General features: G+C 49.0%; 1 protein-coding gene across 2 annotated transcripts in view; it reads right to left on the bottom strand.

Moving 5' to 3' along the window:
• Window positions 1–2670: 2670 nt before the first annotated feature.
• SEMA4F (sema domain, immunoglobulin domain (Ig), transmembrane domain (TM) and short cytoplasmic domain, (semaphorin) 4F) overlaps window positions 2671–11449 on the bottom strand; it is a 22216-nt gene continuing 13437 nt past the window's right edge. Inside the window, exons 6-15 of one of the 2 annotated variants that reach the window (XM_012731552.1) lie at window positions 8355–8474; window positions 8106–8257; window positions 7296–7474; window positions 6951–7098; window positions 6613–6835; window positions 6365–6474; window positions 6102–6262; window positions 4056–4114; window positions 3699–3841; window positions 3443–3526 (exon numbers count right to left, since the gene is read on the bottom strand). In XM_012731552.1, coding sequence (XP_012587006.1) covers window positions 3518–3526; window positions 3699–3841; window positions 4056–4114; window positions 6102–6262; window positions 6365–6474; window positions 6613–6835; window positions 6951–7098; window positions 7296–7474; window positions 8106–8257; window positions 8355–8474 — 1304 coding nt within the window. In that variant the 3' untranslated portion in view covers window positions 3443–3517. Of the gene's footprint in view, window positions 3842–4055; window positions 4115–6101; window positions 6263–6364; window positions 6475–6612; window positions 6836–6950; window positions 7099–7295; window positions 7475–8105; window positions 8258–8354; window positions 8475–11449 lie in introns of both variants that reach the window. The other variant, XM_004691572.2, reaches the window with a different exon arrangement.

Here is an 11449-nt window from a genome sequence, read left to right as displayed (position 1 = left end):
TTCCCTTCCCCATCTCAGCCAGGACCTGGTGTTTTATATCCAGATGAACGTCTCTGGAAGCATGCCTGCTGTCTAGTGCCCACACAAATGACCATGTCACAGAAGGGTATGTGTCTGGGCTCCACCAGGGAAAATTTTAAAACTGCAGGAAGATAACTTATTGTTTATATTGTTAGGTACTCTTCCCTTTGGTGAAATGATCTTTAAAATTCCAACTTTGCCTCTGCTACAACAAAGACAAGCCTTATCCCCATATCCTTGACAGAATCTATGTCCAGATCACAAGCAGCCATCATTGTCCCTCCTCTGAGGGTCAGAGTGGCCAGGAGTGCCATGGCCCAACAGATGCTGAAAGAAGCCCCTTCTTTTTGTGAAGGAGGTCACCAGTCAACTGTGGAGCAGCTAAAGAAAGGAAAGGGGTCTGCCTCCTGCCTTCTGGGCTGTGCCAGGGGTGGGCTCAAGCCAGTCTGATTCACAGCCAACAATGAGCATCTTTTCTGGCTCTTGGTTCAGCAAGGTCACATGGCAGCGGCAGTACATTAATTAGGAAAAACAAGCTGAGTCACAGTCTCTGGAGCAGGGACTTGAAGCAAAGACTGAGGGGAATTTAAGAGTGAGAGTCAGGAAGTGGGCAATTTTTGGAATTTTGGAGTAAACACAAATATATGTACCAACCTCACCTCCCATGCCTGCTTTAATGTGAGAAGCCAGGAAAGGCTCTCCAACCAGTATCCTAACAATTTCCCTGCAGGAGCCCTGCACCCTTGCTCAGCCTCTTTGTCCACAGATCCTTTCCCTCCCATACTCTCAGCCCAGTGATCACGCAATCACTGTTCATATTATTTCTCTGGAATTGGCCCCACATTCTTATGCTATAATTTATTCTTGGAGTTCAAACTTTCCACCAACTAAGATGTGGCTCCTTGCTTTGTGCCTATTTCCTTAACTCTTCATCTTCCCTTATTTTCCATTCCATTTCCCTCCAATGAGTCACAGTCCAAGGACCACAAGCCTCAAATCCACTGTGACTTTGTCTCTTCCCTCCTCGGGAAATTTCTTCTCTCTTCAAAGACTGCAGCTCTCTTTGACCTCTCCCTTACTCCCCCAGAATGGAACTAACCAATAACCTCAAGAAAGCAGAAAAGAAACCAAGAAGAAAAAAGTATAAACCCAAGAATACAAAGCCTTCCTCCATTCCCATACAGAAAGACTAGTGAGATCACTAAGTTCAGACATCTCTGAGGATCATAAAACCACAGACCCTGACTCTCAAAACCTGGACACTGGGAGTTAAGTCTGGCCAGAGATGACAGGTGGGCTCATCTGTGTGAGCCAATGACCTTCTTCTATCTGGCTTTACATGATGTAGGTGTCATGGCCGTCATCCGGTTACATTTTCTGACGATGGCTTCACAGGTAAACACTGACACAATCTCTACTGGTACAGATAGTGCTTTATTGTTTATATATTTTTTTATATAATCCTTGCAGCAACCCTGAGGTAGGTATTATTATCCCCACTTAACAGATGGGTAAACCAAGGTTCCAGGTTAGATGACTTCCTGAAGATCATCTGATCATTCCAAACCCAAGGGGACTTTTTTGAGTAGTTCACAGGCTGCTGTCAAGGCAAGTAGAGCCGCAAACTTCCACAGGGGAGGACTGATATTCACTGGCGCTCAAGGGAGTCCCTCACTGGGAATGAACGAGGCACATTCACAGGCCAAGTCTGGAAGTGAACAGAAGCAGCCTAGCGCAGCTGGGAGCTGTGAAGCAGCAAGAGGTCTTTAAGTTGGCTGAGAGTCAACTATGTCTTCAATTATGCACAGCACCCAGCTTGTAGGAATGCAGAAATCAAAGGTGATCCAGGAGATGCAAATTCAGGGCTGGCCAACACGTGGGTGCAGCAGGGTCAGGAAGAGCTTACTGCTGAGGGGCACCACCTCCTCTTGGCCAAAGTGTGGTAACCTTGGCGTAGTGGTCCTTTAACCATCTTAAGGCCTTGAGAATCTGATGAAAACCATAAAACCTACCCCCCCACCCCATCCCCAGAAAAATACAGATACACAGATACAGACAACATTTTGCATACAGTTTTAGGGAGTCCACAGACCACAGGGGTAGAACTCCTGTTTTAGGGCACGGGTGGCACCCTGAGTAGTCTCTGATACAAACCTATTTTTATGAGGCTTATATTTCCTGGGACTAGTCCCTTTTTGTCCCCTAATTTGAGAATGTCATTTTAATTGGTGCCAAGAAAAGGGGGCTCAGCCTACAACTCCAGGCAGAAAAAGAGCAGCTCTACGCATGGCAGTGGTGGCAGCCAGGAGACAAAAACAAAGAGAAGGATGGGCTCACATGAACCACTGCCCATCCCATCCAGAAGGTCACTTTGCACATTTTTCTCTACTCAAGAGAACAGTTACGGGAGGTAATGGGCACAGGGGTAGTGGTTTCTGGCCTATATCCCAGTTCTGGGATGCATAAATAAAATAAATCTTAAAAAGAAAAAAAAAAAAAAGAAAGAGAGCAAAGCCATTCCTTCACTGGCTACACAATCTAAAGTGCTGCAGGCAATGGCCTGGTTCCAACCTCCCCGATCCTGACCCCCAGGGGATACACCTGAGCACAGGCCCAGTCACTTATGCACATGTGTCCAGGTCTCCTACAAACACTCATGTATTTACACATACTCTTTCATGGAAGAAGAAAAACTGGAAGGGGGGGGCGGAGTGAGGGGTGATCTCAGGGCAGAGGTTCCACGTAGCAACAAGGGGATCATGCACTCCCCACAGAGAATGAGATAAACTGGCAGAATCGGAAGGACTCAGAGTTCACTAGCTGCCCCCCCACCTCCACAGTTGCTTTAGCGGGGCTCAGCCAGAAAGCAAAGTCACAGCTATGTCCTGTGCCCTATCCCCAAACTAATGAACCCAAGATATGGGGCTAGGGATCAGAGGGGTCACACAGGGTTGGGTAACCGGGGCAAGAAAACTCCTGATTTGCTGAAGAGAGCAGTTCTGATCTCTCATAGGAATCAGGAGTCAGGCAAACGCCTGGCTCAGAGTCCATCCAGGCCCAGGGCAGACAGACACTGAAGTCCAAGTAATCATTCAAAAGCCAGAGAGAACTCGGTGGCCATGATGATCCTCCAGTCGCAGCGACCCCCAATGTCTCCATAGCCATTCCATTCCAGTGGCCACTCACGCACTAGCAGTCACTGCCCGGCCCTAGATGGACGTCTCATCACATGTAGCTAGAGGAGCCCCAGTCAGCCGAATGTGGGCTGGGCTCGGGCAAGGGTCAAGCAGGAAAGGCGGAGGGAAGCCACCAAAGCCACTACCCCTCTTGGCCAGGGCCAGCGGCAGTCGCTCATCCTCAGGAGAAGGAGAGGGAGGGTCCTGGCTGTAGCTGGTGGTCCCAGATGGTGGGGCTCCCAGGTCCAAGCCCACCTTGTCTCTAGCTAGAAGTTCCCTGTGTCGCCGCCGCTGCTGATGCCGACCAACCAGGAGGAGAGTCAGGGATGCTGCAAGAACCCCCAGGAAGAAGCCAGCCAGTAAAACCCCCATTGTGTGAGCCCGACTTGGAGGATCTCGTTGGCTGCCCCACACCAAGCTGTAAGCAGCTACCACACGGGCTGCCCCCCCCTCCTGACATTCACAGGCGTAAGCGCCCATGGCCCCTGGGGTTACCACCACCTCTAGCCCGTCCCGCCGGGGGGTGAGTGCGGTCACTCCATCAGGCTGGTGCCACACACAGGATGCCCAGGCTGAGCTCGGGGAACACGGCAAGACCACATGAGCAGCTTTAGCCACAGGAACTTCAAACACCACTGGAGATTCTGCAAAAAGACAGCAAAGGGACAAAAGGCACTGAGGCCATAGCTGGGGGTAGAACAGAAAGAAACGTGCACTTACATCAAATAGGAGAAGGGGCCGTGGGACAGAGCTAACTAGGAGGATACCCCAGGAGGGCAAAGTGCCAGGTCACTGGCTGCCTTAGCTTCCAGGACCCAAGTTCTAAAGTGGATCCATATTTCCCTGAACCACACATACCTCCAGGCTCTTTGGGACACAAAGAAGAGACATCAGCTGACTCTATATCTTGGACCAGCCTAGAAAGAAAGAACACTTGGTAAATCCAGTGTCAGCATTCCCTTCTGACCACCCATTCCATGTCCCATCCTCTCACAAGTCACTCCTAGAAGGAGGAATTTACATTATCCTCACCACTATACATTCCCCAGCACCTCTTACACTCCTCACGACACTTACCATATCAGATTCTATGCATTTTTCTAGCAGACTATAGAGCACTGAATTTGTTGGAAAGACGTCTGGTGGTGTGAATCATGAGGCCCCCCTAAGAAACACATCTATGACTGATGACTGTCCATAACTACAAGATTTCTCTGGGAAAAAAATATGAGAGAGAGAAAGAGTGTGTGTGTGTGTGTGTGTGTGTGTGTGTGTGTGTGTGTGTGTGTGTGTGCTTCAACAATCTAACAGATCTGTTTCAAACAACACAACTACAGGATTTGGATAGAATGTGTCTGACTGGAAGAGCAAGACAGACTGCTCACTTTGAACTCCCTGGCAAACTCAGAGGGAAGGCAGCCAGGGAGACCTCTACTGGCTGTCAGTGAAGACCAGGTAAAAGTTCATTCAGTCTGAATACATCAAAGTTAGACTCCACGGGAGTGAAGTTGAAGCTCTGAAATGAAGACTGGTATGAAAGCATTACAGTCTGTGGGTAAAACCAAGGCTGCTAAGTCCAGCTAGCCATGGGGACCCTAAGAGAGCCACACGGCTCTAGCTGTGGGAATGTCAGTCTATGTTTTCCTTCCTTGTATGAACTGAAGTACAGATGGTCAAGTGAACAGACATAGCAACTTGTTCGTTTCTTGTGTCATCGAGACTTAACAATAATAAACTGGCATGTAAGACACACATGCCCCTAGCCCCCACATATACAGCTTAAGGGGGCCTTGAAGCTCACGTACCACAATATTGCTACAATAAAGGAAGGAACAAGGCACTTGCTTTTGTCTTAGACATTTAAAAGTTCTCCTGGGCCCTCCCTGGTAGCACAGCTAGTTAAAGCACAGCACTAAGAAGCTAGAGCCACTTCAGCATGAGTTCAATCCCCGCCCCCAGCCCTGGAGGTGATCTACATGGCACAGCAGACCTCTCCTGTCTTGGCCCCTGTTCCCCTCAGAGTGTACTTGGTCAGTTGGCCTGTTCTGCTCCCCACTCTGTCTCTGGTGAATCTTCTTACCACCCCTGCACCTCTGGCCTGTACCCCAGTTCTGAATGCATAAATAAATAAATCTTTAAAAAAAAGTTCTCCTAAGAGAAGCTAAAAGACCAGGTCACAGTTTTTTTGTTGTTTGTTGTTAATAGTGATTCTGTGCCATAACTGAATTTACTGAATTTTTAAATTTTCTGTCTCAGATTATACTGATTTCTAAGTCTATACTAGAAATACTAGGTGTCTGAACTGTGTGTTTGTGTAGTCACCTCTATATACTGCTGTTTCTTTTTTTTTTATAAGATAACAGTTTATTTTTACATCATTTTGTACATTTTTTTTTCTCAACTGTAATCCCCGCGGGTTTCCCATCACCGAGTCACCCGTGTGCCATCACCATAATCCCGTGCACTTCCCTTCCCCTCCCATGTTTTTGATCCCATTCCCCACTCCACCCCCACAAAATGTCTCTGGTATATGGCTGTTCATTATTCTTGTTATTTTCTCGCCTGGTCCATTATACTCCTGCTATGAGCGAAACCATCCGGTATTTTTCTTTCTTTTTCTGGCTTATCTCACTAAGCATGATCTTTTCCAGCTCCATCCAAGTTGCTGCAAAAGACATGTGTTTCTTTTTTGGTTGCTGAGTAATATTCCATTGTCAGGTCACAGTTTTTAAACAGAAACTGATAACAGTATAAAGACAGATGAGTTAAGATGGACGGACAGACACACCAGTCATACAACAGGTAGGAGAAACACACACAGGGCGTGGAAACAGATAAGCATCAGACATGTGGATGGTCCCATGCCCAGAGCAGCAGGCAAGGGACTAGTGCAGCCGCACTCACCCTCCATGTTCCCCAGCATGGGCCACACAAGCATGGAGGTGGAAGCTCCAGGCACAGGCAGGGTCTTGGGCCAGGATGCACTCTGAGCAGCTCTGGAGACGGCCACAGTTGGTTGTGTTCACTTGTGTCACCTCAGTGCGGGAGCCAATCAGGAGCCAGCCCTGCAGAAAGAGGTTGGGAAAGGGGAAGACAACGGGTCTCCCAGATATCAGGGTCACAAACTGGCCCTGCACTCAGATGTCTCCCCAAGACCTACAACTCACTTGGTACAATTTCATAACCTCAACTGGCTGCGGCTCTGGGAATAAGGCCAGGTCCTCCAGGACGCTGAGCTGGGCTCCGATCCGCACTGCTCGGTGCAGGTGTCCATCCTCTAGGAAGCAGGCAAGGGGCAAAACATAACGACATACAGTACCCAAGTCTATGACGCTGCTGTCTATGTAGCGGGAATCCTCTCTGCGATGGGAACATGTATGCACTGGGTGGGCAACTTGCATGGCTATCAACATACCTGTCCCCAGGTAGAGTACATCATACTCTTTGCCGGAGAGGCTGGTCACCCTGTGTGCCACGACTCTGAGATAGGCTGTATCGGTAGTGACCAGCAGGGGGCGGCCTTCAGGTGGAAAGACTGGCCTGTCCATGAGAGGGTGGTCCCGGATGAAGGTGAGTACCCGGTCAGGCAGGGAGAGCGATGAGCCAAATTGCTGGAGCTTCATGTTGTTGGTGATGCACTAAAGAAAGCACAGGGTGAATGACAAAGCTCCCCAGGGGCCATGAAGTGTCTAGGATGCTTCAATGGGCTCTTGTCCAATTGGGGCAATTCAGGCCTGGCCCCAGCCCCCTCACCTCTCCGGGTCTCGGCTGGGGCACATCATTGTCCAAAACAGGCAGTCCCCTGTTGCAGTCATGTTTCAGTTCTCTGAAGGGACCTTTGAGAGCTGTCCGAATGTCTTGGGGTCGGAAGGTACAAACAGCAGAGATGGTAGCCCCCTCCCTGGGAGAGTCACAGGTTGGAGCCAGATATTTGGAAGGAAGTGGAGGACAGCAACTCATTCCTTGTCAAATGAGATGACCCATGAGTCATGCAACCCACTCCAGGGCAGAAAGGGGAGGCTCCAGGGAGGAGGCAGACCTTTACCAACCCCCCTAATTCCCACCCTGTAACTCTCCTCCAAGCCAGGACCTCCTCACCACTGGGAGGAAAAGATGCCATAAAAGATTGGGGCTCCCACGCCAGATTCAGGTCGAAGAATGGCCATGTCCTGCAGGACACTGGACGCCCGGCCATGCTCAGGCCCTGGACAGAGCAGGTCAGCTTTCAGAAAGGTCGTCCACCTCTGCTGGAGGGTCTTCCGTCCCCCAAGGTCCCCCTGGGGTGACAAGTATATGGGGAATTCTCTTTAGAAGAATAACATCTAGAGAGAAATGTGGAGACCAATACAAATTTCTCCTGACTGCAGGGCAGACACAGACAGATGGCGAGACAGATGCACAGAAATGCAAGGGCGGATACAGAGAGACAGAAAATGTAGGAGATAAAGAGATAAGGGGTGGACTGGGTCACAGTAACAGTGGTGACGACTATGTTCCTGTGTACTTATGAAGCACAGTAGTACGTGATTTACATAACTTACCTCACTTAGTCCTCAAAATAACCCCAATGGCTAGGTTTCATTAGTACCCTCACCTTACAGATGAGGTTCAAAGATGCTAAAGAACCTGCCCAGTGTCACAGAGGCAGTAAGTGAGGGAGCAGGGACTTGAACCCAGGTCTGTCAACAGTCCTGTCATTAGCCTCTCCATTTGTCCACCTGCCATGGCCAGTGTGTCACAGGGTAATTGTGGAGCTCAAAAAGACACAAGCCCTTTCCCCACATTCTTCAAGTTCCCAGAAAAGAAGTCAAGGCGGGGGAAAGATGCAAAGACAGATCCAGAGAGGAAAAGCTGGGAGGACAGGCTGAGCAGAAGATGACAGACAGACAGCTGGGACAGGGGTCTCACCGCACAAACGCGGGCCACCCGCGGAACCTTAATGCTCTCGTATGTGTCAAATACTCGGGAAGTCTCCGTAAAGAAGAAGTAGATTTCATCGTCTCCATCTTCATCCCCCCACTCGGCTGGGCTCAAGGCCACCGCTGCAACAAATGCTGGGGCTGGGGAGACCCAGGGGCCTCAGATCCCAGGGACACAGCAGGGGGCCACCCAGTCTCCACCCAACTCTCCCCAGGGCATCCCTCTCCCTCTCCCCACCGCTCAGCCAGGATCGCAAGGTCTCTGTTCGAATCCAGTCCTCAGCTCGACCCACAGCCCGGGAGATAATCGGCTCCGTTCCTAGGTAGTTTTTCACAGTGGCAGCATAGAGGACCCCCCCTGCAAAGTGACAAGGAGGAGATGGGCTGTCAGAGACCCACTGAGGGAAGCAAAAGGGGTCACAGGCAGAGCAGAGCATAAAGCAGAGATGAACTCTCAGGGGCACTGCTGAACACATGACTAGCATCCCCTGACTTAAAGGTAAAAACAAATGTTCCAGGCAGTAAGGGGAAGAAGAGCTAAGGGATACTAGGGTGTGATGTTTCTGTCACACACATTCAGGCTGTCTTTGGGTTTTATTTTGTTGTTGTTTCAGGACTTCCCTGCCCTATAATATGCTTACACTGTGATTTTCCAGGAAGTCTTGCTCGGTGACATGTCCAGCTTCATTTACACTCTCCCACTGCAGTGTCTGGGAACTAGTGCCCTACCTGAAAATTAGTGGGGACAAGGCGCTGGGTCCCAACTTTAGGGTATACTAGCACCACTGGGGGATTGATCAATTCTCAGCAGACTTGGAGGCTGGGCCAAGAATGTGCCTTTCTAACAAGCAGTTATTTTGATGCAGATGATTCAGGACCTCCTGTTGAGAAACACTAGCCTAAGAGATAACACAGTTTCACAGTCAGCCAGAGAAAACATCTAGAAATCAGAACCTCTGTCCTGGTACAGTAAGGATATGGAGGGATGGTGGGGATTAGAGAAAAATCACTGAAACTCTGGTGAGAGCAAGGAAGCACATCTCTGTGGGCTCAATGTGAGAGCAATCTGGCCACTCTGAGTTCTATGGCCAAAGGCTTGGGGCATGAATAGGGGGAAATGATGCCAAGGGTAGTATAGGTCACGAACCCCTGGGGATGTCCCAAGCAACACAGGGGTTCTGGGAGGACAGAACAGTATCCCTTCACCACCCACTATGTCCAGGCACTGTGCCAGGTGCTAAGCACGTCACTGCCCGCCAGTACCCATACTGGAGCCCAGAAGACAAATGTGCAACAACACTAGGTGCAGGCTCACAAATGCATGTGATAGCACGGAGCACCCAGCCACATCTAGCAGGAGGGGCACCTCAGAAGGGAGGCCTGAAGAACAAGCAACTTGCATTGAAGGAGAACTTCAGGCAGAAAGAGAGACAAGTGGAGAAGAGGGCAGCCAGGTCCAGGAATGTGCGCCACTCTCTGGATGAAGCTCCCTCAGGGCAAAGAGCTGGGGCAGTAAGAAGACAAAGTGGGGGTTGGGGGGAGTAGAGGTGAGCACCCAGTTGTAATGAGTCCGCTCTGTCGAAGCAACGAAGGTGGACTTTATCCTACAACTGTAGAGATTTTCTTGAACAGAGTGACACAATCAGTTCTGGTTTGTGAGAAGATAAAGCTACTAGGTAAAAGGTCCAGGCAAGAGCAGAGAGACCTAAGTAAGGCAGTGGCAGAGGGAATAAAAGGGCAGAATTTGGGAGCTATTTTAGAAGTAGAATACATAAATAAGACTCAAAAATGAGTTGAGTAACAACATGCATGAATGGAATAAAATAACATCTTATGAACCAAGTTGGGAAATGATAGAAGGATGTTAAGAGAGGTAGCTAGAAAGGAGGTGAGTTCTATTTTTGGTCTCGCTGAAGCTGAGCCCTTTAGAACAGCTGGTTGGAGACACTAGAAGACAAAAGGAGAGCCTGGGAAGTCACTTGTGAATGGGGCAGCCTGGAAGAAAGGGAACGTGAGAAGAGAGCTCTGGGGATACCACCACTTGGGAAAGAGGCTACTGAGATCTAGCAAGAAAGAGTGAGAAACAAGAAAGGTTAGTGTGTGGGAAGCAGTGCAGGGAAACCCCAGGAAGAGACGAGGGGGCTGTAGACACTGAAGGAGCTGAAAGGAGGAGTTTAGGGGACTATCAATCATTCAATCATTTGGGGGTCACAGATAACCAAGGAAAGCTGCAAGTCTCAGGCACTGGAATAATGACAACATTTTAAAAATCACGAGCAAAAATATCAAGAGCAAAAAAGGGTCAGGAGCTCTCTGAGGCAGCAGTGAAGGGTTAGAAAGACTCTGTAGGAAGGGCTACTTGAGACTGTGGAAAGAATCCAAGCATTCTGGAAGCAGGATATCTTGGGAGTTTCAGCAACTTATGAAAACTCAAGGGATGGATGTGACCAAATACACTGGCTTGTTGCCAGAAAGGGAAAAGGTGGGCTATACAATGGCATCTCATTCCTTTCCAGAGTATTTCAGGAGGGGAATACAGGTTTGGGAGCAAGTGGAGAAGCAAATGAGGAAATCCTCTGTACTTTAGGAGGGAAAAGACATGAATACAGAAGGCAGCATTGGAATCAAACACTGTAACCTAAACTCCGGAGAAGCTTTGTCATGGACCCCTGAGAATGCAGGTAGATGTGGTCCAGAAGAATGCTTTGGGAACATGAGTTAGTGTGGCATGCAGGGCAAGGGGGCAATCACCAGTATTTGGGAAACAGTGAAGGACCCCAGATAACACAATAACAACCACATCCATCACAGAGGATAAAGAGAAACGGTTCTAAAATTTTCTAGGGTAACGATGTGAGCAGTCATAACTCCGGAGCCCAGAAAAGCACACTTGCTCAGAGCAGGAAAAATAGAGCTGGGACAGCAGGGGAGATTAGACACTTTGGGAGGAGATAGCAGAGTATTCCACGGAGCATGCAAAGACACACAGAAGCACACACACACACACACACAAAGGGACAGCAGCTATCACAGTCATGATGCCAGCAATTCACAGGACACAGGATCAACAGGTGTCCTAGATTCTCCAGGGCAGACTCAATTGCAAACCCTCTGTTTCATGTTCATACAATAAAATATTCCTGTGTGTGCAGTCGCTTGGCAAATCAGTAAGTATTAAACATTTTCACTCTGATATGAAAATGTTCACTTTTTTTTTTTTAAGATTTATTTATTTATGCATACAGCGCTGAGGTACAGGCCAGAGGTGCAGAGGCAGTGAGAGGATTCACCAGAGACAGAGTGGGGAGCAAAACAGGCCAACTGATGAAGTAC

This window comes from Condylura cristata, unplaced genomic scaffold (genome assembly GCF_000260355.1).
Source record: "Condylura cristata isolate star-nosed mole 26May11 unplaced genomic scaffold, ConCri1.0 scaffold00031, whole genome shotgun sequence".
In the NCBI taxonomy this organism is placed as follows: Eukaryota; Metazoa; Chordata; class Mammalia; order Eulipotyphla; family Talpidae; genus Condylura; species Condylura cristata.
The sequence above is the reverse complement of the archived record's forward strand: the minus strand, read 5'-3'. Positions and strand labels throughout refer to the sequence as shown.